We start from the raw sequence: 27,914 nt of genomic DNA on the forward strand, positions 1-27,914 counted from the left end.
GAGGAGAGTATGTACAGTACTGTATGTTACTGGCAACCCTCTGTATGAAAGAAAGCCACACAGAAAGATTCATGGTGTATTACCAACTTTATTATTATTCATTATCACTTCTGTTCACAATAACAAACCCAAGTTGACACTGAACTGCAGGTGAGAGATCCTAACATATGTTATACAGGTAGCTGTAAGGGTGTCCTTTGACTGTTATCATTATGGACTATGGAAGATGGCACATTTTAATCCTCTACAAAATGTAATGTGGTAAAGTTATGATCAGTATTTTTAAGGAGTTTAGGATAATTCAGCAGGGAATTATCCAAAGCTGTGTCAAACAGGGCCTTCCACAGACTTCGGCAAACAAAGAAGATACAGCACAAGGAACAGTGTACAGGAGGCAAGGTTAAGGCAAGGTTATAAACATAACTGGCCACCAACAGACAAGTTACTACGGTTTTTATGAAAACTGGCACTTCTTAGCTAATACCTAGATGTTTTGTGTGGTATTTAGCTTTTATTATAATTATTTTAAAGAATTCAGGGAGCGTTAACTAAAACAACAACAAAAAACGAGTCTAAATACATTAATGTCCTTTTAAGAATAAAAACATTCTACAGAAAATTAATGTAAGACAGATCACTTTGCTACATGTTTCGTAAAATGACCATGAACTGTTTTGCGTTCCTTAAAATTATTCTCAGCCTCTCACAAATTATTCAAATACCATAGGCATATCTTTAAACACTAAACATAAATCCTAACTGTATTAAACAATTCTAACTATTAAACAAACTCATGTAGACAAACACAAATTCCTTTCTACCTTCAGTGTAAAAGCTGAATAATTTGTCAATTTGTTAACTCAAATTCCCTGGTCAAAATACTGTATATTTTCTAAATTTGGATTGTTATTTAACCCACTGAAACCCCCTTTTGACTAATTGAGTAAGTTTCTGGTGAGCGAGCTGCAGCGTACTGGTGTTAATACACTCCCTCCCCTGGTTAAGAGAGGAACTGCAGCACTCCAAAGCACCATAATCAGCCTTATCGTGGTAACATTTCTGACAGGTATATACAAACTGCAGGACTAACCTGACAGGTGATGCAGCGGTGAGATGCAATATAATGAATGACTAGGTTAAGTACTATCTTGTAAAATGCAATCCTGATATTAATAACAAAAGATATTTACAGAAAGAAAGAACAAGCTTCAAGTCAGAATTCCACGTCAAGCAAACACTCTTGTACAGCGTAATATCTTGCAGATTTTGTCTCTTCTATGTCGTACTACCACTACTGCAGTAAGAAGACAAAATAATTTGGCTCAAGCAATTCTTGCACACGTACATAAGATCAGTAGATATTTGGAACACACAATTATAATATACAATGACGTCGATGACAGTCTTTTTAATAATCATGACATTCAACCTTTAGATTTTGGATTACTGTGAGATGTATAAAGAGTAATATTGTGCTTCAATTTGCTTGTCAGTTTAAGTACAGATGTTAATATTTCCTTTACGCAAGTGCAGAATTTAAATTGACAAAACTTTGAAACCATTATATAGTGTGATCAAACCAGTGTTTAATATTTTAAAGAGAGGCATAAACCACAAACGTATACTTTCTGTCTTCCTTAACCTAATCCAATAAAATGGGAAACACATTGAATTTAAACCTTGGTTTTGCATTTCATTCACCCTGACTGATTTTTTTTTTTTTTTTTCCGAAGCAATATTTGTAATGCACATTTCAAAACCACCTCCTTGATAATAAAAACCTAAAGGTTGACCTAATAAATCAACATTAGTTTAGGAAAATGTTCATAAGCAGAATACAGAGCAATAAATTGTGGATAGACTAGCAGTAATATTCTAATCGTCAATTGTTTCTAATTATAATATTGTAGATGGAGAACAATGCAGGAGCTTGGATACAGAAATATAAAAAAAAAAGTTGCAGTTTTTTTTTTTCCTAGCCAAAACTCTTGAGATGTGGAATTTCTTGATAAAGTTGTAGAAAATGTCTTCATCCAGAGAGGTCAGCATGCAGTTCCTTGTTTCGACGGACCTCAGCTGCATGCCTTTCCTGAAAAGACACAAGTGAAATTGGGAGATAGAAAGATGCTAGGATATGCCCCACTGTAACCCCCTCACAAGGTATAGCATAGATGCCTAGTAGATTGAGCAAAAGAGCAGGTCGTTTCAAATCTCATTGCATTTCTTTGTCCGCCTGTCACTTCCCTTTTTAAGATGGCTGCAATTGTGTTCAGTGGGTCTGGCTTCTGCTGATCCAATGTTGAGTCATTTCTCTCTATATCTGTCAAGTCTGTGGGCTTGTCTGGAAAATTCTGCCAAGGTTTGAATAGACTTCCTCATTACATTCAAGTCATGTGACAAACTGGCCCTTCACCTTGACTGGCTCCACCTACTCAATTGCTCTGTATAAGAAGAGTAGGTTGGGCCTGCAGAGATGAAAAGTCACATTGATTTGTTGGAGTGGAATGAGAAAATCTGTTTAGTGCTGGGCGGTTTGAATTCTCTAGACAAGATCAGGGCTGGTAAGACGGATATTAAGAAAAATAGTAACAATTGAATTTTGGAGCTTCAGAACCCAGAATGGCTCACAGTGATGGCAGACACCTTAAAGAGACAAAGATGAGCAAATGAATAAAATGGTGTTTAGTGGTTCTTGCTCACCACTAATGCGTATAGCAAGTTATAGACTGTTAATAAGTGCAAGTAAGGAAATCATTCTTTTAGGAGGCAATGTGAAATAGATTCTAAAAAATACCAATAATTCAGTACTCACAAATGACTTCTTTGTCAAGGTCAATAATTGAATTGGCATGCACACTATGCTTCTGTTTGTGAACAGATGCCTGATATCAAAATTACAACAGCTCTATTCAAAGAATCAACAGAATGCATATTCAATATTAATTTGTTGCTTATGCAATCTTTCTTACTCTTTCTTTGAGGCAAGATTATAATGTTGGTTAGATTTATTTATTTTTCTCTTATTTCAGTCATGCAGTTTCGGCTAGAGGACATTTTACCTTGCACACAATGTATCGCAAAAAATGATTATATTCAGGAATTAAACATCATAAAAGTTGTGCTGTTTACTAGAATTGTGCCAGGTGTTATATACATGGGATGCCATTCTATACACAGTATAAAATGTACAGTATTATTATTTTATTTTTCTACATATCAGGATAGTGTTATCTACAGCATGCCTTTACAATTTCATCACTGAGTAACGTCATCAAGCATCACTTGCCTTATCACGGAGTCGCTGCTTGAGAGCATTTAGGAGGGCCTCCCGGTTCTCCTTGTTGACCTCCATCTTGTAGTTGAGTTTCTCCTCGGCCATTCTGCTGAAGTTGTTGTTCTCCTCCAGGGCCTTGTGCAGAACCTCTCGCTCGTGCTCACGCTTCTCAGCCAGCTGCTTCAGCACCTGAGCTTCCTGGGACTACAGAGACAAGACACACCAGACCGGCCTCTCATTAAACTGGACTGAGGCCAGGATCGAGCTGCCAGCCTCCACTCACACTCCCTCACAGGGCAACACAGTCCAAAGACCTCACAGTAGAATACTGAACCTCATAATAAACATGTAACCAACCCCTCAGGAGTGCTGTGAGGATGTGTCTTCAAGCACCTGGAGCACTATATCAATACAATACAGGCCTTCTGGTGAATTCTTCTTCTAAATTGATAGTTTCTACTGCATACCATTGTAATCCCTTTGTGGCAAGTACATTACAGACACTATTGAAATTCTCATCTGATTTAATAAAAATTGAATGTATTTGTTTTTAATAAAAAAAAATGCATATTTGTAAAAAAGTGAAAGTGACACCCAATACACTTCTTTAGACTTATCTTGCCCTGACTACTGTTATCAATTATGGTATTTAGGATTTGTTTTGTAAAACTAGAATTGGTCTCATGAGACATGACCCCCATCCAGTCTAAATTATTCAGAATACATTAGCACATGGCAGCTGCTCCAACGACCCAGGAGATTTTGTGGCAAAATAGACCATTGTTCTGTTTCACAAAGACATTGGGAGGCTTGTTAAATCTGTATCCATTAGAAGAATTATCACACATTTCATTAAACGTTTGCTGCAGGAAACTGAAGGAAAAACAGATTCCGTGTTGACGTACAAATTATGGCCAGAAAATATATTAAAACTAAGGTATGAAAAATATTCCAAATTTAATTTAAGATGGGACTATTTAATAAAAAAACAGGCACCAATAAAAATCCTCCATGGCATTTTGAATTAAAAATCTTCCCCATCGTTTTGACAAAAGCACAGATTCAGACGGCTTTGGTGCAAAGCTTTACTGAAACATATTCATATTTAAACAGCCAGCAAGAACTGACAGCCCTGTTAATTTGCCTGGAACCAAGAAGATATTTTTGTCCATTTCATAAAAAGCTGCAGGCCATACTACAACTGTCACAGTGCAGAGGTCAAATGTTCAATAATTTATCCTATAACTTGGGTTTATGGAGAAATACAAAGCTGGAGATCGTCAGGACAAATTCCAGTTTTTTACCAAGTGCATTGTATTGCTACAAGGACAACATTAAACGGAAATGTATAAAAGGAATACAGTCTATAATATATCATTATACTTGTCGCAGGGCCACCTAATATTGTTTTAAGAGTGCTGCTTAAATTCCAGTATAGAACAGGAAGCCTGAAATTAATTAATATTTTTTTGTTTTTAAGTCAGATACTTTTGGTTTTACTCCACCAAATACCATTCTGAGGGTATATTTGCTCTTACCCCCCCATAGGTTACTCAGTCTTTTTTAATGTCTTCAAAATGGGGTTTACCACGAATCTCATATATAGAGTAATACAATAGCATAAATAACGATAATAAGAACAAAGCATTCAATATATAAAAACCTTTGAACATGCCTCCTGTGCAGCATGGTAAATAAATTATTTTGTCAGGTTAAATCTCTTTGGATGAAGCTTCTCCTGTTTAAGTGTTTCCTAAAATGTTCTATGATTGATGGAAGAGATTCATCATAGCTGAAGTAGTTTTTCCTCCCTGGGACTCTCATTTATTTTCATTTTCTTGTAGTTCCAGTTGTGGCTCGTGTGAGGCTCTGCCCAGAGATACTGTACCACTCAGAGGAATCTTCTAAAACTGCTAAATCTTCTGGGGTAATAACAGAATCTGCATGATACTGTACGCTGGAGCAGTATCACCAGGATAAATGATTGTCACAGCAGCTCAGTGCGTCTTCCAATCACACTGCCAAGCCAATCGCCACTGTACACACAGGAGCTCAACAGCAAATGTAATTGAGCTACTGGCACCTTGAGGACAAAGACCTGCAGAGCAGATGTCAGCTCGAGCTTACTGGTGTCCGGCCAGAAGCGATCACTGTAGCACAGTAAGAGAAGGCGCTTGGTAGATTTGACCTTATAGATCCCATGACAGTGTCAGTGCCACTGCAATGCATCAGGTGGGATCCCCTGCCAAGATCAGCAACTTGACATATCCAGGCTGCAAACCTGTATTCCCCTGGCTTCTCCCTAGACGGACTCCGTTTTCTTTCTGTAATTAATTTTGCAAAATGATCTTGTGTGATATGAAAAGCTTATACACAGTATGAGTGATTTCCAAGTATAGCTGTTATTTTCTCATTTACAAAAAGGGCATGGTGCTCTTCTGGGAAAGTCACTAAGTTGACAATATTATATATGTCTCTCTAGCATGATCTTGCTGCTGTTTTTTCTTTAATAAGTAGGTTCATATGATAATAGCAACACAGATGTGAGGAGTTGAGGAGAGTTAAATGTAAATTGTGGTGTGGAAGGCAATGGATTTGAACATTTGCTTGTTTACGACATACACTACACTGCATTGTTTCATGGTGCTCCAACATATACCAAGGTCACTTCATAAACTACTGTTTTCTACGGTCGACCGAACATCTCTGTTTGCGACACACTATTTAGACAACAGGCATTCGGTTTGGGAGTTCTCATTGGCAGTGGTGGTTTGAGAGCCACAGTTTACAGTAATGGTATCTTTGTGGATATAAACCTCACAAGGGGCCAATAGACACTAATGACTAAGAAGGGACTAGAAAAAGTGAGCTAGAGAATGCATCAAGAATGAAGGGACAAATGGGACAAACCCCCAAAACGGATCCTGCTGGGGATAATCCATGGGAGGAAATGGCATCCATTAAACACTGAACGTTCTCTATCTCAGTTGTTGAGTTTGGGGAAAAGAGCAGAGCAACTCAGTGCTCGCAGGAACTGAATGAATATTTGATGGGTTTCCTTCATGAAATATTAATTTGGGATAAGGATTTTAGAAGGATTTAAAGTTGTTTTTTTGTTAGTTTAAATGTAGTTATCTTTATCAATAGCCCTTGAACTAGTTTTTAATAGTCTTCAGTGTTAAAGATCAATACTGAAGTGGGTGCATGTGTAATTGAAAAACATGTGTGTATTCTAAGAATGTGCCATTATTTTCCATAGAATTAAATAAGGATTTAATGTAATGCAGATTGTTCTGCTGGTCAATGTGATGAAGGCTTTAAAATCTGTCCCTGGCTTTATAATTTTTCTAAACCTTGTCAAATGCCATTTGTCATGTAGGTGGGTCTGGTATTGTATAGCGAGTTACTAATGACTAATAATGGTGTGTAATAAAGATTTGTAAAGGAATGATCTGACTCAGTTCTTTCTGATGGGTTCTATAAAAAAATATTTTTTTGCATTCCCCCTTAATATGTGAACATGTTTGTTATCATTGTGAGTGGTTCTGGAGTCTGTTCTTTTCATACTGAGTTCTTACAACGTGACCATTCAACTGTGCCACTCCAAACAAGCTCAATACAGCTGAAAGCCAGGTGATTGTATTCATTAAAACTGAACTGAAGATGCATACACATTTAAATAACTCATCAATCACTTTATCTGAAGTGATTTAAAGTGCATCGCTATAGATTTATGGTATCAAAAAAATACAGTTAATGTAATTAATTACAGTTTTGTTTTTCTTTCATATTATTTATTTTTCTTGTATAACTTTGCAGCAAAAACAAAGAATTGATACAGAAATATCAATGCATGTTCCTTGTATTTGAATTCCATTTATCAGTGTTCATTGTCTGCTTGATCAACTTCTTTTACGGTATGTAGATAAAATTACATGTCTAGGTTTAGTTTTTTCACATTGAATGTGAAAAATAGTACCACGTAAGCCACTGTTTTGTATTTTGCAGTTTAGTTTTAAGTGGCTATTACATTTATCTCATATGCTCATTTAATTTGTAGGAGTGATGGTGCAGTGTGGTGATCTGTAGAATCCCCAGCAACTTCGTGCTCCCTTGACAGTATGACTCACCTTCTAAACCATGGAGTTGTGCTTTACCAAATAAGCCACAAGGGAATCTCTTCCCTGTATTTTAATAGATTTCTTGTAGTGAATCCACACCATTTTTTGTCTGTAAATATACAAACCCGTGTACAGGCCACTTTTAAATGCTAAATAAATAAGAAACAAACTAAGAAAAAACATCTTTTTTTTGGTGCCTTCATGTAGGATCATCTCCTTTTACATGAGATCTTTAGCCTTTGCCTCTTCAAGCTGGAATTGTTGTAATATGCAGTGTTCCCCTAGGGAACCAATGTGCATTGAAACAGAGCCCATGCTTATTATCCAGAAAAGCAGAACAGTAATATCACACAAGTGGGGTAATTGGTCGTCAATGTGTTCATTAAAGCAGAAAGATGTTGCAGCAAAGGTGGCGGGGGGGATCAAGCTTCCACTAGAGCTCTGAACGTCAAACAAACAGAAGATTTCCTTTGAGCACGGTTTTAAAAAAAAACTTCAGATAATTCCGTCTTTTATGACAAATCTCCTCAAATTTTTCTTTAAACTGACGGTTCAAGCTTGATAATAAGTAATGTTGTTTATTTAAAAGTATTATAGTTTTAAGAAATTGGAAACCTGTTATTTTCCTGAATTTATGTTCTGGTCTTTCTGGTTTCTAAAAACACATGCTATAACCTTATATATAACTTATATAATATGTAAGTTTTATCGAAGCTAAGTAGATGTAACAAAATGTAAGCCAAGACTTATTTTATAGTGATCAATACTTCAGTATTTAATTCTTCTCCATCTGCCTCATATATTTCACGTTCCCTTCTTACACTTAAGTATGCTTTTGCATTACAGATTTCTGGTAACTAATCAAACACAGCAGTTTCCTAAAGTCTTAACAGGGTCTGTTGTTTATGAACTAATCATTAATTTCAAATGCAATAACAAATATGAAGGGTTTTGGAGAGTAAAGAAAAATATTTTTATAACCCAGTTTTCAATTTGGCACATTTAAAACCACTTTTAAACACGCCAGTGCTATTTAAACATCATTAGTTCAATGAAAGATTTGAAGACCTGTCTACAGCAAAGCTCCCTGGACTAGGCAGGAACAGGAACAGGACCCATAAGTATCTGGTGTATTAATATGCAGAGGCTTTGATGACATGTTTTTTAATAAATTTTTGTAAAGAAGGTCACTGGAAGGTATATGTTTAATCTTTGAGTTTCAGGGCTAACTAATAACCTTCAAATAAATTTGCCAGTAAACCCTCACCTTCCTCCTTTCCTCTGCAGCCTCCAGCCTCTTCTGCAGATCATCCAGGGACATGTCCTTCTTCTTAGGGGGGGAGGAGAGGGGCTGGGGGCGGTCTGGAGACAGGTCAGCTGGGGCCTTCAGTATCACCTCGTAGGACTGCCCAGAGGCCCTCTTGTTAATGGGCTTAACCTCCATATCTGGGTGTGAAATAGAGACACACGTGATACGGAAAGAAAACATATTTTTAACATATATGTTTTTTTATGAATGGGAACCATGAATGATGAATAATGAATATATTTAAATATTATATTTATAACCTTACCATATATTTTCAGCAAATACAATAAATACATGGCTCACAAATTAAATTATATTTAAAATATACCCCAAATGCAATATTTTTTACACATTACTAATTCATTTTATTTAACTGACAAAAATATATATTTATAGTACATTGTTATAAATATATATTTGCAACAAATTTACCAAACTTTGAATGTATAATGATGCTAACATGTGATGTTGACCTAAGACATTGATTAAACATTAATATATACCATACAATACACAAAGTATATATTTAATTGTATTGAAACATGTATTTACCTTTTTTTAAAATGTATTTAATATTAATTTATTCTACAAAGCATTAAATATGTATTTGTCATACATACATATTGCCTGAGTGGAATCATGTAAATTAGTTGCTTGCAAAGGATGCTGGGGGTTGGGATATTTTGTAATTCTTATTGTTTTACATGTTTATTGCTCATTTGGGAGTATTTCTGTGATTTGTTATTAGTTGGTGAAAATCACCCTGAGAGGTGTGTGTGTCCACAAGAGTGGGGAGGTGCCTCTGTGGATGTATTTGTGTTAGTGAGCGAAAAGTCACTGCTGTTAGCAATCTCTTCTAAATAAACACCTCTGGTGTTTTATAAAGAGCTGAAGGTGTTGCTTCCATTAATAATCCAGGAAGGTGATTTTAAGTCCCCTTTTTGGCAACAATGTTGTTTGTTTTTTATTATGCTCCATATACAAGTACATATATTAAATTAAATATTTCAAATGTATACCTCATGTAGTTTTCTCATATTCATTTTTTTCTATTTCTTAATAAAATTTCTTTATATTTTAAAAGCATTAATGATATATTTAACCTATATGCACATTTATATATTTTAAATACATAAAACATATATTTACCATATATCACATATTTTTTCATAACTAGAAAAGGGGCTAATTTTGGTGTATGAAAAATGTATAAAATATATTAATAATATATTTTTTATATATTCTATTTCATTCAAGAATGATGTTGGGAAAATATAAGATTCACACATGTCTTATTATATATTAAAATATATATATATTTTTGTTCAGTATGGGTGCTGCTGAAGAACAGATTGTTTCTTGGTTGTCTTTGTTTCTGTAAACCACAATAGACAACACCCTACTCTAGAGGGGCATATGTTAATGATCTAAACCAGGGGTTCCCAGTCCTGGTCCTGGAGGGCCGGTGTCCTTCTGGCTTTTGTTCTAACTGTCCCCTAAATCATTTAATTGGACCAATCAAGCAATTCAGTATACAGTTTGAACAAAAACCAAAAGGGACACTGGCACTCTAGGACCAGAATTTGGCACTCCTGATCTAAAAGGTGCCAAATCTTAACACCACCCTAAAATGTATAAACCTAATTTCACTGTAATTTTTATTGAATGTAGTAATGTTAATACATAGAGCAATAAATCAACAGCCAATTGTACCAACTGGTGTGGACAAAGCTAAGACTATCCAACTCCTGTGACCAGGACTTCTAGAAGATAAAATACATTACAGACTACTAGCCCCCAGTGCAAACTACACCACACTTTCTACTTAGTGTAAACTGAGCTTCCCTAAACAGCTCCCAGTAGAATAAGGGGGTTTGGCCCTGGGTATGACTGACTAATCTAAGCCTACATTAAACTGTGTCTACTGGCTTCCAATTTAGATGCCAAAGTAAGATCACCTCATCTTTTATTATTGCTTTACTTAAGTCTTTGTTGTGAGCTGAACTGAAAAACAGCTCACAACATTTCTCACTCCAAAGTGCTGGGAGTCATTCAGATAAAGAGCCCTATACTCCAGGAGGGTTCTGTACTCACCCCCATATTGGTAGATGCTGTTGGGATGTGGCTGGGTGTAGAAACAGGAGCAGATCAGAGACAGCATGGACATCTCTTTAATTTTCTCCTTGTAAGCTGAAAAGAAACATAAGATATTCAGAACAATGGTTCTGCCAGGCAGCCATATTAGACCAGCAGACAGGCAGACATGGAAGGCAAAACAATTCCCCTCAGACACAAAGAGATTCAAGCTAGATATTTTACAATGCTTCAGTAGATCCAGGCCCCATTAGAGTTGCTGTTATGCTAATGACTCTAAGCAAGTGCACATGTACTCCTGTTCTGATGAAGCAAGTGCCATTTTGATGGTGCCTGTTCAGTATACCGACCATTTTGTAAAGCTCAGTTATAATTTTCTCCCCAACAGTTATTCCCTCATTGTGTGTGCATGCACAGGTCTTGTCTCAGCTCTCTGATCTCTAATTGCCTGGTTTCCATGGCAACAGTTTCCAGGGCAGGGAGAAAAGCCAGGGAGCAATAAAACTATGAAAAATGGTGGGGAAACACAGAATGCTATATTATAAAACCTTGAGCTAGCTTTCATTATTGTTGGCTGGTAAGCCATGGAAGAATCAGTTAAAAAATGAAATAATTAAAAACAAAACAAACAAACAAACAAACAAAAAAGAGTACATAGGCAACAAACTGAAGATGAGTCCAAAGGCAACACACAATACATCAGTTATTGACGTCTATGGTGTTTTATTTTGCGAGCCTCAATTAAACATTTATTGATCGATTAATCACCTTGGACTCCTATTTAGTGCCACATGTAACTGGGGTTACCATAGGGCAGTCCAGGTTTTTTAAGTCACACCCCAATTAATTCTGGTACGTTTTACCTGTCTTAGGTACCTTTCACAGCAGGATTACACTTAACAGAATGCATTGGGGTGAATTGAAAAGTCTGAACTGTTCCAAACTGTCCTACAGGTTGCCCTACAGGAAGCTATCTACCCCTGATGTCTTGCAACTTAATCATAAAGTTTTCTCATTGCAAATATGATATTACTATGTATAACAATACACAGGTGCATATCATCAGTTTATTGATGGCTTTTGTGCAGTTTCTGCTTTTGAATAATAAAGTGTTCTAATTAATTTATTATTGTCGATTATTATCTGATATTCAATTTGGAAATTGGTTTGTGATTGCACCTTTAATGGAAACCCACACAAGAAATATAAAAGGTAGAAACTGCACAGATACAGTACACACCCTAACTAGAGCTCTCAAACACCATCAAACATGTACGCAGCATTTTCAAAGCATTAAGCTATCACATTACCATCGATGTCGACCTCCAGAGCAAACAAAGAGAAAAGGGAATGGATTTTATTTTATTTTGTCGTTATCAATACATTCTGCTGAATATTCTGTCCAGGAAGTTTACAGTGTACAGATGTTAACAATTGTTCTCAGAAGAACGTTACTATCTTATTTCTTTAAATAATGAACTAGTACCAAAGACATATAACACGTGAAATATTTATGAAGGGGGTTTATAAATCATTTTTTGAAGGATGAGGCTTGCAGTATATCAATATAAAATAAAAGACAGACACACTTGGTGCTGCCAGGGTGAGGCCCATGTATTGCTGTAATAATAAATGTGCATTCTTTTTCTAACAATGCTGCTTGGCAACTGTGAACTGGGACAGTCGCTTATCTGGACTGGAGTTACAACATTACGAAAATATTGCTGATTACCTGCAAATATTATTGTTTGTTTATTTAGGAGACAGCTTTATCCAAGGCAACTTACAGAGAGACTGGGGGTGGGTGAATTATGCATCAGCTGCTGTCATTTACAATAGCGTCTCACCTGAAAGACGGAGCACAAGGGGGAAGTGACTCGCTCAGGGTCACACAGTGAGTCAGTGGCTGAGCTAGGATGTGAACCGAGGACCTCCTGGTTACAGACCCTTTTATCTAACCACTGGACCACACAGCCTCCGATGTGTACAGGAATCCATAGAATACACTTTCTTTAAAGTATTTATTGATGCAAAGTCACCGTCTAAATGGCATAGAACAAATTATGTAATTATATCCTCTACATTTCTATAATATGTATTTTCAAATACATTGCAAATTGCAAATTCACGTCACTTCAGAAATCCAGCTGTTAGAGAACATTATTTAAGCCTGGTAAATACAGATCTAACCAGAAACAAAACACACATATTAAACTCTTTATTCCACCATTTAAAATAGGATACAGCGCCCTTTTAAATTCTGCATGGAATTTGAAACAACCAGCTTCTAAGCACAATTACATGATGGTAGTGGCATTTGAGTTGAGCTCCTTGACACTTGACTAGTTTAGTTGTGCGTGTTTGGAAAGAAGAAATCAGCTTAGAAATATAATACAGTGAGAGGCACCAGAGGGGTGTTTTAGGATTGAAGAAATTACTGCAAAGCGACAGAATTATCTTTTTAATAATAACAGCATTGTGTTGGAGTGAATGAACAAGTGGCTGATATCACTTAGCTTGGCAGAACTGCCGTACCTTGGAAAGGCTTCAAAATAATGGCTCAAATGTTTCGCTCCATTGTTTGACTGGAGACAATGGCAGGGCGGAGCAGTAGGGTAAGCTCCTAAGTGTTGGCTACTGAGGTTTTTCCCCTCTAACAGTTAAAATGTATTTTGTTGTGCAGTTCATTGTGTTTTAATAAAATAGTTCAAAGCTTTTCATTGTCATTAGCACATTATAGTTTTATAATGAAAAGGAGATTATTATATAGACTGCTACACCCCCAAATTAAATGTCTTCATTTGTTTCTTTCTGAATTGGTTAGTGTGTGTTTCTGCTTTCTGAAAAAAGAAAAATATACTATTGACAATTTGGAGGTAAGAAGTTTGAGTTGCAGATCGTATTATACATTAAAAGGTTGAATGCTAAAGTAACACTTTACACTACTACTACTACTACTACTACTACTGCTACTACTACTACTACTACTACTACTACTACTGCTACTAATACTGCTGCTACTACTACTACTGCTATCACTACTGCTACTAATACTGCTGCTGCTAATACTGCTGCTATCACTACTGCTACTAATACTGCTGCTACTACTACTACTGCTATCACTACTGCTACTAATACTGCTGCTACTACTACTACTGCTATCACTACTGCTACTAATACTGCTGCTACTACTACTACTGCTATCACTACTGCTACTAATACTGCTGCTACTACTACTACTGCTATCACTACTGCTACTAATACTGCTGCTACTACTACTACTGCTATCACTACTGCTACTAATACTGCTGCTACTACTACTACTGCTATCACTACTGCTACTAATACTGCTGCTGCTACTACTACTGCTATCACTACTGCTACTAATACTGCTGCTACTACTACTACTGCTATCACTACTGCTACTAATACTGCTGCTACTACTACTACTGCTATCACTACTGCTACTAATACTGCTGCTACTACTACTACTGCTATCACTACTGCTACTAATACTGCTGCTACTACTACTGCTATTACTACTGCTACTAATACTGCTGCTACGACTAATACTGCTACTCCTCCTCCTACTACTATCACTACTACTACTACTACTACTATTACTACTACTACTAATGCTGCTGCTAATACTACTGCTTCTAATACTGCTATTACTGCTGATACTACTACTACTCATACTACTACTACTACTACTACTGCTACTACTACTACTACTGCTACTACTACTACTACTGATAATACTATTACTACCACTGCTGCTATTACTATTACTAATAATAATAATAATACTGCTGCTACTGCTACTACAACTACTGCTGCTGCTGCTACTACTACTACTATTACCACTACTACTACTACTGCTATCACTACTGCTACTAATACTGCTGCTACTACTACTGCTACTAATACTGCTGCTACCACTCCTACTGCTGCTACTACTACTACTACTACTACTACTACTACTACTACTACTACTACTACTACTACTACTACTACTACTACTACTACTACTACTACTACTACTACCACTACTACTACTACTGCTACTAATACTACTACTACTACTGCTACTACTACCACTGCTGCTATTACTACTACTACTAATAATAATAATAATAATAATACTGCTGCTACTGCTACTACAACTACTACTGCTGCTGCTACTACTACTACTATTACTACTACTACTACTGCTACTTTTACTATGACTAATACTGCTACTCCAAATACTACTACTACTACTGCTGCTAATACTACTGCTAATACTACTGCTATTACTGCTACTGCTACCGCTATTAATAATAATAATAATAATAATAATAATAATAATAATAATAATAGTAAACTACAACATTAAAATGAAGTTAACTATAATTCATACTTAACCTTAACATTAACATAATGAATTATTAATAAGCAACCATTTTAAAATACCACCACCAACATCAGTAAGAACTGAATGTGTCCTAACTTTATAAGGAATCAATAAGAATATGTTTGTTCATAAATGATTATAATTAACTTACTGATGCTTTGTAATTTTTTTTTTTTTTAAATCTTTTACTTTTGATGCATGGGATTAGAAATGCCAACAGCATTTCTGCCCAGGCTTAAAAGTGTAATAGGTCTCTACTTCACCTTCCACAATTCTGTTGGAGTTCATATCCTTCCCAGACATCTGAGGCTGAGCGTGAACTGAAAAGTAAACACCACAGAGCCAGCATCATTATCAGGGAGCAATTCAGAAACGAAAGAGCGGATATTAAGCAGGAATATTGAATAAGAGTTAGATAAACTGAAGAGCTTTTTAAAAATGATAAGAAAATAATGTATTAACTGAAGCGGGCCACATAAAAGCAGCAATTATATAATCAAATGGTAAACAACTGACAACTTAAAGACATTTTCCTGCTGCAGCTGGTCTATCAACATTACAATGATGTATTCATTTCCCAAGCAAAATCTAACATGTGTCTGTAGAGTAGCTACACCATTCTACACCTGGTCTATGATGCTGTATCAGCGCTGTCACTTCCGATGAACTACACATTAAAAAGCTGGACGTGTGACTCTCGTTGGTCTGTGTTAAACAGTTTAGCTGCAGGTGTGCCTCATTAAGCTACACAGAATTCGTTTTTAAAATACGTTTTTGTATTTGTAACGTGAAATAGATGTATAAGTAAGGATTATAATTATACTTGTTTTCATTTTTAGCAATGGCAAGCAGTGTGTATTAATACAACAATATAATGAACTAATTTACACTGATAATCCATTTAAGAACCTACCATGTGCTACTGTATCAATACCACTGTACAAGAGCCCCAGTTCAAACAGGGCTGATATTGCTCTGCAGCCCATAGGAATTCAAATCACTTTTAACTCCCAGTGGCAGGTGGAGAGAGCGTTCAGTTGTCTGTCTAGTTTTAAACAAAGACTTGTATAATCTTGAACATTACAGTGAGTCAATACCAACGTGCATGTTCATTTTTTCAAAAATATTCTCTTCACTCTGATTTAATGCTTTAATAAACAATATTCGAGCACGTCTACAACTCTCTCAAAAGCCATTTCCATGTCCTGCTATTAGGTGGTGTGTAATCTGTCGTATGTCTGATACTGGAACACCTCTGTCAGTTTTTATTATTATCTTTCCCGACAAACCTTTTAAAGAGTTAGGCTTTTTTTTTTTTTTTTTTTTATCAGCCTGGTTCTATTAAAAGTGAATTTACAACCTCTGGTTCACTGAGATTCACTCTGTCCAGTCTTACACATTTATTATGACAGCCTACACCAAGTAAGAGTTCTACCAAAGACCCCATGTTAAAATGTTGTGCTTGTTTTTAAATAACTTTTTTGTATTGCAGGTGCTTGTTACATTCTGAACAGTGAAGCTATGAGAAAAGTAGGGGTTTCATCATTTTTATCTTAGTTTAGCTTACTGGACTATTACAGAGCATTTAATTTTTTTTTTTACTGCAAGTAGTGACAAGGGCCTGTCTTTTTGGCTCAAGTGGGAGGAACTTTATGTCCATACAGATAAAATGGCATGTGGGAAATGTAAGCACACTGAACAAGGTTGGATTTTAACACAATGTTTTTAAAAATAAAAATCACAAAAACAAAGGTCATACTCAGAAACTCCTATTAATGAAAAGTTTTAACTTTAAAACCAAACAGAAAGGAGGGATCCACCCTTTTTCAAAATGGATACCAGCCAAGGAAAGAAAAAAAATCAATGGTATAATCAGGCTGCTGAAGAGTTGCTTTAATTAACGTTGTCAATAGGGGGCTCTGTGTCAACAAACAGCAACCTGCTGCAAATGCTATTAGTCACCTTCTTTGGCTTGTATTCCTGGCTGTGTCCAGATTGCTAATGCATTTCTCTGCATTGGGAAGGTCCTAACGGGGGGGGCGAGCATTTGTCAATGTCATGGCTGGGCTGATGAAGTGATGCATTACATAGCTTAATGTTTCCTAAAGGGCAAAGTGTGACAGAAGGCAGGTTTAGATAGTTCTCAAGTGAATGGAAGAGAGAACACACCTTGAAATATTTACAATGGACCCAAAAGGAGTTCTCCCTATTTGGTCAAGGACTGGTTTTAAACAGGGGTTTTCAACTGGTCCTGCTGGTTCGAGAGTTGGTTATTCTGGGTCAGAGGGCATTTCAGAGGGAGTTTAAGACCAGTAAACTGACCAGAGATACTTTTTGACCACAGGGCTTCTTGCTGGATACACAGCTAGTATATGAAACTCCAACCCTGTTCACTGCATTGACTGCAGATTTCAACCTCTTGACTTCACAGTAAAGGCACTTAAAATATTTTGTTTTTCTTGTTTTAGGAAAACCAATAGTACAGTCTCCTGAACCAGCATAAACTAAGCCAATGCTGCCCATTGCTGGATTATTATAATTTTTTTAAAATGTAAATGTATCTTGCCAAGGTATATAACATGGGTGTGATTCATGACCCTTCGTTTGTTGACATCCCCGTCCACAATTTAATTTCTGACCACTTCCTAAAACTCCCCATTCACACTAAATTTAACCACAGTGAAATCTACTGTTAATCAAACACAGTAGATTTAACCAACACAGGAAACCAATTTTTACAATCAGTTCCAATGCACTTTCCAGTTGACATCTGCTGCTGTAAAATCAGCCATTGTTGCAATGTCTCAGGCTACCAAGGCTATGCTTGGAAACAAACAGTTCTCAGCATCAACTCATAAAACCAGTCTACCAGAAAGAAAATGCTTGTTAATAATGCCTACAAGAGACAAGCAAGATGTGTAACCAAACAATGATCAGCAGATATTGTAAATAATAATGTGAGTATACTGTTATGATGTACATGCATTCCTTAATATAATGTTAAATGTTTGGTTCTGATTTTGCTTTTCCTGTGCATCATGATCTCCCTTCATAATTAAGACCTTCTCTTATTCTTAATAACGCCTCTTTAACCCAATTCCCCCAGTCAAGCACACCATACAATATTAATCAGTCTAATGTTGAAACTGATTTACATTTGCATTCATTTCCTGAATATGGTTGGTATGCGGTGTGGACTAGCCAATCAGAACCTGCCAAACTCAAGTGGTAATAATAAGAATGGCAAGAGAACCAAATGTCAAGAAGTATTAGAGACTGTGACTACAGTTAACTAGAAATCTCATCAAGCAAACCTAGCTGCAGTTCACATTCTACATCACACCCTCAGTTAAAAACACTAAACCCTCACTGTTCAATTACAGAAATGAATTGCATACTGTAATAGCTATAACCAAGTGTGGCTGGGATTAAACAATAAGTGTGATGTCTACTTACCCTTGCAGCGGCTCTAAAGAAATGCCTAACAACAACCACTGTGATAAATATTATGTAAATAGAAATGTTTTAGCACAACATAATTATCACTTTTCTTTTCTACCATAAGGAAGGCAGAGTCATAGTTAAAATGTTATCCCAGACTGTGTGATCTTGGATAAACTGAAGAATGTACCAACAAGTGCATTAACATCCTACAAACCAGTTAATGCTTTTAACACTGTATTTAAATAAATTTGAAGGGCTCACTTTACAAAGCTCACAGCAACTTATGCTATTTTGTAAAAGATGGAGAGAATGGTGGGAGGGTGTCACCATATGCAGAAGAAGAATTGCACCTGAGCGCATACGTGTTCAGGGCTATATTACCTTTAAATTAGATTTATATTAACTTCGATACACTTCATTATGGAAATTACTTGTATTAGCTGCGTTTTCCCCAATATGTGTTTTATGCAAGTTATTGCTGTTAATCTTAATCATTGAGAATAGGGAAATACTGAAGCACCCAGCCTAGCTGAAGGTTTTCAGTCACATCATTTCATTATAATACTCTCTACGGTAGAACCGCATTACAGTATATGCTTTCTGTACTGTTCTGTAAGATTTATTTTTATTTTTTGTAATGCTATAACGGGAGAACACTTTATCAAATATGTCACTTAGCAATGCACTTAGCTTAGGATGATCTCAGCATCTCCCCTATCAATCGTCCCTAACCCAGCGAAAAAATTATAGATGAGTTATTATTGGTTACAAATGGATGTCTGCTGATGGCAGCTTGAGATTTGCCTGAAGCAAAGCATGCACTAATAAGGTATGGACCCAGTTCACTGTCGTAAATCACTGTTTGCTCCCTATGTTCAGCTGAGTGATTGAGTTTTATTAGTGAAAGACAAATCAGAAAAATAAGGCTGAAAAACTTTCAGAATTGTTAATGACTGCCAAGATCGATTTGAAAGGTCCTGCCTGGGCAGAAGGTATTGACAAGCAAGCATAGTGTAGCAGGGAGTTGTGTGCCTGCCCGGAGGAGGTTGAAAGCTCTATAACCGTGAGTGCATTCTTAATCCTGTTACAGTAGTATTTAGAAGACATCTTCCAAAAGATCGGCCTGCACCCATAACATTCCTTACAAATTACAAACCATATTAAAATATCCACCAAGAATGCTATGCCTTCTGATCACATTCAACCATGTAACTTCACCCCTGGACCAACATTGGCCAACTAGTTTCTGCAACATGTCACAGTGATATGCTAAGTATATGTATCTCCATATTCCAGAGACTTTACACACCATTCCTTCACTGTTCAAGGTTTCAGTCTCATCTGTTATCAGCCATCTGTTATCACCCCAGATCACTATGCCACTGTGAAAAAACTAGTAAAAGCTGATTTAGTGGCCAGGACGATATACATTGTTGCCAGAAATGGCAATTAGAGACAGCCTGTTCATATGCTCATAGCTGCCCGGTAAAGCATCCTGTTATTGAACACAGAAAGCACATTAGTATGATGCATGATATTAAGAGACTCTTCAGCGCTGTTGTTTTTTACTGATACCAGCCAGACCTGCTGATGGTAACAGAGTGCTGAAGGACACTTGTCCTTTTCTCTTACATCTGCTTTAAGATGTATTATCATCCAGAGCACTGCAGGTCATTAGCACCGTACCTAATTTACGACTTGATGACATTACTGAGTGTGGCATTTGTTAAATAAGGTTTTTAGGCCATAACACTCAGAGGCTGTTCTCAATTGAGAACTGTCAACCCTGGTTTATACAGAACTGAGGGGATTTATTGTGTCCCTTTGAAGACATACCTCTGCAGGCTTATTGATACTGTGTCACAGTATCACAGGTTAATACAATTTGGAATCCCAAATTAAAGTGATTGTCATTTATTAAGGCATACATGTATCCAGTGTAGTGATGTTGCTGACTTAAAACACAATGTAGTCTTAAAGAAAAGAGACAACCAGATGGTTCTTTAGTGCATTGGAGTGGGATTCTCTTGGCTTAGTTTTCAGGCGGCTAATGTCAGTGATTTAGCGGACAATCTTGTTAAAATTGCAAACTCAGATAGACACCAATACTGCTACTATCACTTCCCTCCCCCTCCCTCCCCTTTGACTGCAGCAGGGCAGGATTTTTAATGTTTGGCTCTATGCAGCTAAAAAATCTAATCCAATCATCTTCTGCTTGCAAGGTGACATTTCAGACTGCTTACCTCAAATGTTGGCTGGGACATTTTGTTTGAATGCCCTTTTCTCCAATGCTGGGATGCTGATGCAAATTATATCATTTTTTTAAAGGTGGGCTAAGACTAACCACTTTCCTAAAGCATATTATAAATTCTGTAGTCTAAACAGGTCTTTGAACAAACACTTCTGGCTTTCAGATACTATTTCACAAAAAAGGATTGAATCATATGGCAGTTCACAGGCGTCTTTTTATTGCCTATTTTGCTAGCACGATGTATCACAATTTAAATTAGCACAGAGAAATAATTGAATACCCCCCACTTTTGAACCACACCCCCCTACATTCTTTCTTCCTATATTTGAACACTACAGGTTTGATTGCTAGGGGCTCTGGTGTTTGAGCAGATCATTTTTACGGTATGTTATTTATTATATATAACCAGCTGACTAAAGAAACAGAAATATTTAACCACTAATTATCACCTTTTCAAGTAGGTAAGGATCTCCTCCCTCATGCTTGAAACCTCCCATAGGGTACCACCTACCTCAGTTTAAAATGCAGATTTTATTTTCAGATACATTTTCTTTGGATAGTAAATCTTAATGAGATTTTTAATCTAAGTGCCATATCAATGGAATCCACAGTTGAATGATGATGCAATTTATCATTGCTTAAAAAAAAAAAACACTCAGCTCCCACTGTCTAACAACAAAGATTACTCTTCAAGGAATTTAATAAATACAGAGTCAGACAATTTCCTTAGATGATGGCTTTATCATTACGCTATACCAGCACAGAGGCCTTGTAAATCCCATTAAAGAGATGAGGTTTACTGTGTGACGGCTTTATGCCCGTGAATGCTGTCTGGAAATCCTATCAGCTGCTAACGAGAATATTAGCTCTATAAACCAGCCACGGATTTGTATGGACTGGAATGCGGTACAGGGGGCTGTAGTGTGGTGGGTTTCCAGCTGAAATCTGTTTTGCATGAACCGTGAAGGAAGGATGCGCCGAGCCAAATCGATTGGCAGTTCCGCTGCTCAGGGATCTATTTCCAGTCGAGTTTTTCAGCTTCACTGCTGATTTAAAAATCCTGACTCAGCATGACGCTTCTCATCTTGTTGAAAGAAATACCATCTTGGTTTTGTCATTTGGAAATACGGTCTCTTTATATTGAGGATCCGTTCAGCACATAACAAGATGGCAGACAAGGCGTGGTCGACACCCAAGTTTCTCTTCCATGCATGTTATATATTATTTGTGGAACCCTATTAAAAACCTATTAAACCTCTATCCAGATCTTAAAGTAGGTCCATATTAAATTATACCCATTAAAATTTGAATGAAATGGCCCTAGAGGTCTTCCACTACCCTCTCCTGCTCTCCCAAGCTCTATTGTACTGTATTATCTAGGGTCCTTTCTGTAAATCTGATTTAGGTAGATTCACCCAGTAAAGACAGTGATACTGTAGCTATGTAGGAATCACCAGATTCAACCTCTGCTTAGCCCATTGGCCCCACCCCTGTTAGTCTTTAATGGGTTCAGTGCTGGTAGCTTTAAGTGTAGCTTTAACAAATTAAATGGAATGGTTGTGTGTAACTAGAAATTCAAATGCTTATGCCCATCTGACTATATCCTTTTTAAAATAGTTTCTGTCCTTCAATTGCAGATGAGGCCCATAGTTTTCAAAAAGCAGGGTCTTTAAAATCATCTGCGCAGCTGGGATGGCCACTGGCATGAGATTAGGGGCCAGTTTAGACAATTAATGTCTTTAATTATAGCGCAAAAACAAGCAACTGCACATTCCTTCGTGAGATCCTGCCAAAGAAAAATAATATATATTTTTTATCCAATGAAAGAAAAACATTCGGAACTAATAATGCTTGCAAGTCATTTTACAAAAGGCAAAACAAAAAGATTCCTGTGGCAGGCTGGCGAGTGGATAGAGGCCCAGAAACAGTCTGCTGTTAAAAAAAAAAACTAATTTTATTATAAATAAACAAAAATACAGGTGCACAAGGGCGAAACAAAAAATCCTTAAACACAAATAAAACAAAAGACAAAATCCACAAAAATAAAGGTTTCCAGGCTGGGCAATGCCTTCACTGGATTCAAAACTTTCAAAAATACCACAACAAACCACCAACCTGCTTCCTCAACTCCCTCCTCTTTAATGGGAAGCAGAGGCCTCCTTTTATGTCAGGTGGCTGGGTGCTGATTGATCGTTAATTAAACTAATCATCTAATCAACCCCAGCCACCTGAACACAATGAACCCAGGCAGGTAGGGGAATTTAACCCCATCCCTGCCAATTTCTAAAGAGCAGAGCTGTGCTCTGCCACAATTCCTAAGAGGAGCTATGGGGTTGGCTGATCAAGCACAATGCACAGACTCTTCCCCCTCTAAACTGAGAAACATGCTGACTGCAGAGCACAGTGCTGCTTCATCAACATTTCACTGCACTGAGTCCACTCTCTGCAACAGCACTGCAGCAATGCATGAAGGAATGAAGACTCTCTTTATTAGAGAGTGTCCCATAAAGTGGAGGTGAAATCCTGTTCATTTTATAATAACCACCAGCTTACTGGAGAGAAGAAGGATAATTTAATACCGCATGGTTACAGGAGATGGTAAGGTATAGTTCAAATAGGGGCTGGATAAAATATTATTGCATTTAGTTTGGGAAGCTGATTATCTTAGAAATATTTGTCATATTATATATTTTCTTTTCATACAAATACCCTTAATACCATTAATTGGCTTCCAAACATATATTGTTCGTTCTAAGACCACATCCCCTTAAAATTTATATTGTTTTTCCTTATTTAATTGGCAACATTTTAGATTTTGTAATTAAGCATGTTGTTGCATTGTAACTACATAACCATGTTTGCAATTATGTGACACTACAGTGTAATTGCAGGGCACATTTTTACTTGGAGCATTGCATCTGGCAGGCAATGATACATTTCAATGGATTATTATATTGGGTCGTGCGTTTAGATATATTCCATGCCTGCTGAACTAGAAATGATCCAGATGGAAACACTGTAGCACCAGTCCGCAGGGGTTCCAGTCTAAGCTAAAGGAGGATGATAGTCTGCTAGTTACCTTCACATTGACTGGAATCCCATGAAGCTCTGTATTTCTTCTTGCCCTCTCTTAACCCCCCCCCCCCCCCCCCCCATATGTTTCATGATTCTGAATGTTCCTCCGGAAGACCTGCTGTGATTTAGTTGCTAGTTCAATGTGAAGTAAGCTGAAAGGCAACCCTGTAGCAGACACAGTTCAGTAGATACTGTATACTGCTCAATAATATAACCAGGGGTCTTTCATCAATTCTCCAACAGAAGGCGCTGGAGTGCCATTGGTGTACGCACCTCAATTAAAACTATTAGATTAGATTGTCATTTTGGCTGTACGAGTCTATCACATTATATATAATGTGCAGAATGTGCAGAAAATGTAGATCTGACTTGTTTAAAAACATCCCTTTAAAATGCATACTCTTAACAAAAAATAATTTAACGTAGACAGCAATATTAAATTTGGATAACAAATAAATCAATTTGTAAAAACAAATTCAATTATTATTATTATTATTATTATTATTATTATTATTATTATTATTATTATTTATTATTATTATTATTATTAACATTAATAATTACATTTGATTTGCTCAGTGATGTATGCTCTTGCTACTTCTTAGATCATCATGCAATCCAAAAGGACAAACTGAGAATGGTTTCAGATGAGTATTGAAAAATAAGGTTCGTTTGGAAAAGCATTCACTGATATCATTAGGCAGCCATCAACAGGCTTTCCTTTAAAGTGAAAGCCCATGTCATTAACCAGGAATCAAATGATTGTCAGTTCCTGTGCAGAGAGACCTTCTAAATTATCCTGCACCGAAATGAGTAATTAATGTCTAGGAGTCCTCCAGCACAGGCCTGACTGATTGCACAGACAGGCTCCTTCCTGTATAGATGAAATCTCTGACAACCTTCCATCTTACAGTTTCATTGAAATGCATCCTTTCCTCATGTGTTCTGCTTTATAAAAGTAGGAACCATTGATGAAGCTTTAAACTGGCAATCTAATTGGCTGCAGCTCTCTCTCTCTCTCTCTCTCTCTCTCTCTCTCTCTCTCTCTCTCTCTCTCTCTCTCTCTCTCTCTCTCTCTCTCTCTCTCTCTCTCTCTCTCTCTCTCTCTCTGTTTCCTCTAGGGGGTATTAGTATCCAAGCTATTATGTAGCAGGTCAAATAAATGGCTTGGGGCTTTGGTGATGAAATATACAGGCCCACGGGCACTACTTGCAGCTTCAGAGCCTACAGTTTTCACTCTATATGCAACTATTTTTAAACCAATAAAATGTAAAGTGTTACATCGTCCTGCATTCAATCAAACATTATGGGCCTGTCTTAAAGCTTGGGATGAAAAAAAGACTAAATATTTAAAAGATAGCAAACAAAAAGGAAATAGACACTGTGTAGGTTACTCATTTAAGCCTTTATTTATACAATATGACAAGATTTTGTTCAGTCTTCTTTAACGGGATTGACTGACGCTGGGCATGCTTAAGCGCTAACATTAACTCTGAGGTAATTCGGTAATGGTTGGATTACAGGGTCAGATGCTAGAGGTCATAGGGGTTCACATCACAGCCTAGCCAGCCTGACTTGTGTGACCTTGGACAGGCCACTTAACCTCTTCAAGCCTCAGCCAAATGCTGCTGAAAAATTCTAATCAGACAAGCCCATACTGAAATAATTACAAGCACCAAGATGGTGACTGCAGCCCCCTATGTAAATGTACACACAGCATTAAAAACATTATGTTGCGCTGTTATTTGATTAGTAAAGCTTTGTTATATTTTGTATCGACGGTCCCTATACAATTCCAGATTTATTAAACTAGCCTCCTAAATATAAGCAGTCAAGGGGTTGTTACTGGGCCTTTAAATCAGAGTCTCCACTTTAGCCCCTCATGAAAAATGCAAAAAAAAGGTTTTCAACAAGCCGCAGTAAGAAAAGAACAGTTTCAGAAAATTCTAAAAATGTTTTGTTTTAGCCAAATCGTTGCAAAAAAAAAAAAAAAAAAAAAAGATCTGTCTAGATTTCAGAGGACAAAGAAAGTAAAATGGCTGAAAGTATTGCACAAGCAGGTGGTATTGTGCTTCACCCATAGAGAAAAGGCAGCAGCACTGTTGCTCAGACACATACTGTTTTGGGCGTGGCTCATTGTAAACTGCAGGGGATGCTGCCATCCAGATGTATTCAGATATAGGAAGATATGGGGCACTGGGCCAATGGATATACTGTATTGTGTATTTTCACTAGCTCCAGATTTGATGGCGTAGGCATTAGTCTAACTTGTGAGGCTTATGAGAGTCAAGCCATAGCATCAGATGCATTGCAGGGCAGTGTTAATATATTTTCATAAATCCCGACTTTTGAATCTCCCTCTAAGAATACCCAGAATTTAAACTTAAACACGGAGAAAAAAAAAAATGAATAAAGTGAACTATTCTAAAATAGAAAGCCTGAATCCATCCTTTCTTTTAATTAAGTCTGCGTGCCACTTTCTTTCTTTCTTTCTTAGGTTTTTTTTTTTTTTTTGATGGAGCATGGCAGTCTGTTGCTGCAGCATCTGTAGTACAGACTGCAAGCTCTCTGTCTGAGACTGCAGTCACACCCTTCAGTCTCCTGCCGTGGCGGCTGTCAATATTTCGGATGGATTTATTAAAAAGGGTTTGTCACCAACTGCACTGTGACATGTGACACCTGATCCCCTCGCTCCCTTTCTTTTGCTGAAAGGGTGGAAAAGATGGCTGCTGAACAGACACCTTCTGCATTTCCACACCGGCACACGCACACCCAAACACACCCAGACACACACACGCACATCCAGGCTTATAATGCAGCAACAAATAACACGCATCCCTAGAACTACAGTCATAAGATTTTATTTAAGTCTAGCTGAATCATTTTTACATCTGGTATATAAAAAAAAACAAAACGTTAAGGCATTTAATATGTGTCAAAATATACCTTTTAAAGGGAATTCAAATATTTTTTAAAATCAAAATGTAAAAATTACTGATCGGATATAATAAGGTGGCCCCTTCAACTGGCTATTGGATTATATTACATGGTAATTGACTGTAGCTCACTGTAGTAAAGTATTTATTTGTCTTGATTTGAGCTCTTTTTTCCACAATCCTTTCACAATGCTCGCTGTGCTCTGCGTCTGCCCTGTCATCCAGAATCATCTTTAGACTAAAAGACTGCTGAGAATCAATAGCTTGGAATCATAATTGAATCAAAACTATATACAGTATGTTTTTTTTTTTTTTTTTTTTTAAATCTGTTTAATAGATACACAAGCAAAATGTTTAGATTATCCAACCGCAGAAAACATTCGTCTTGTCTCAAATCAGTCCATTATTTATGAATCACAGCAATGACCCCAGCCCATATATAAATCCACATTTTGTATGCTTTATTAATATTTTAATTAAGGAAAAGCAATCAGGGAATTACTAATACTGCATAATCAAGACCAGCACTGCGTGATCAAACCTTTTTAGTAGCAGAAGCTTTTAAAATATTATTAGAAAAAAAATAAAAACCAAAATTTAAAATATCTAGCTTTTTTTTTTTTTCTTTAAAAAAAATAATAATGACATACTAAAACAATAGACATTTATGGTATATATAAATATATATATCATCCAGAATAATGTACGCAGCTAGATATGGACACGAAAATAAATACATAAGAAATGTATGTACATTTTAACTAACATGGCTATAGAATACTGCAGAATAATGCTGATTGTCCTACCTGACATAGTGCTAGCCATGGTAGCTGGTGGTGAAGAGATCTGGAGGATGTCACTGGATGGAAGAGAAAAGAGAATGTGAGGCAGTCAAGAGAGCTGGGGTGGGTCTGTCTCTTTGCAAGTGCTGCAGTGCTGCCTTATGAACAATGAGGCACACACGGTCAGCTCAGGAGGGCTGTAACCAGCTCAAGAATAAGGGTGGGGGAAGAC

At 36.9% G+C, this 27,914-nt stretch overlaps 1 protein-coding gene across 3 annotated transcripts; it reads right to left on the minus strand.

Moving 5' to 3' along the window:
• Nucleotides 1-68: 68 nt before the first annotated feature.
• Nucleotides 69-27,914, minus strand: LOC121319250 (stathmin-3-like). Of its 3 annotated transcripts, none has more exons than XM_041256470.1 (6): nt 27,707-27,913; nt 15,458-15,514; nt 10,799-10,894; nt 8,663-8,841; nt 3,287-3,478; nt 69-2,089 (listed from the first exon to the last, which is right to left on the minus strand). In XM_041256470.1, exons 1-6 carry the CDS (start codon nt 27,723-27,725, stop codon nt 2,030-2,032), a joined length of 603 nt encoding a protein of 200 aa, XP_041112404.1. In that variant the 5' UTR covers nt 27,726-27,913; the 3' UTR covers nt 69-2,029. The 3 variants fall into 3 exon arrangements, with proteins under 3 accessions (XP_041112404.1, XP_041112407.1, XP_041112406.1); XM_041256472.1 differs by lacking the exon at nt 69-2,089 and adding an exon at nt 2,248-2,643 and having other exon boundaries at nt 27,707-27,914; XM_041256473.1 differs by lacking the exon at nt 15,458-15,514 and having other exon boundaries at nt 27,707-27,910.

The sequence above is a fragment of the Polyodon spathula genome, chromosome 8 (genome assembly GCF_017654505.1).
Source record: "Polyodon spathula isolate WHYD16114869_AA chromosome 8, ASM1765450v1, whole genome shotgun sequence".
In the NCBI taxonomy this organism is placed as follows: Eukaryota; Metazoa; Chordata; class Actinopteri; order Acipenseriformes; family Polyodontidae; genus Polyodon; species Polyodon spathula.

Excerpts from the sequence above, each read along its gene's own strand:
- LOC121319250 (XM_041256470.1), bottom strand. Across the intron at positions 8,842-10,798 it reads CAGCATCTACCAATATGGGG|ATATGGAGGTTAAGCCCATT; the intron begins GTGAGTACAGAA and ends TTTCACACCCAG. Across the intron at positions 2,090-3,286 it reads AGCAGCGACTCCGTGATAAG|GAAAGGCATGCAGCTGAGGT; the intron begins GCAAGTGATGCT and ends GTGTCTTTTCAG.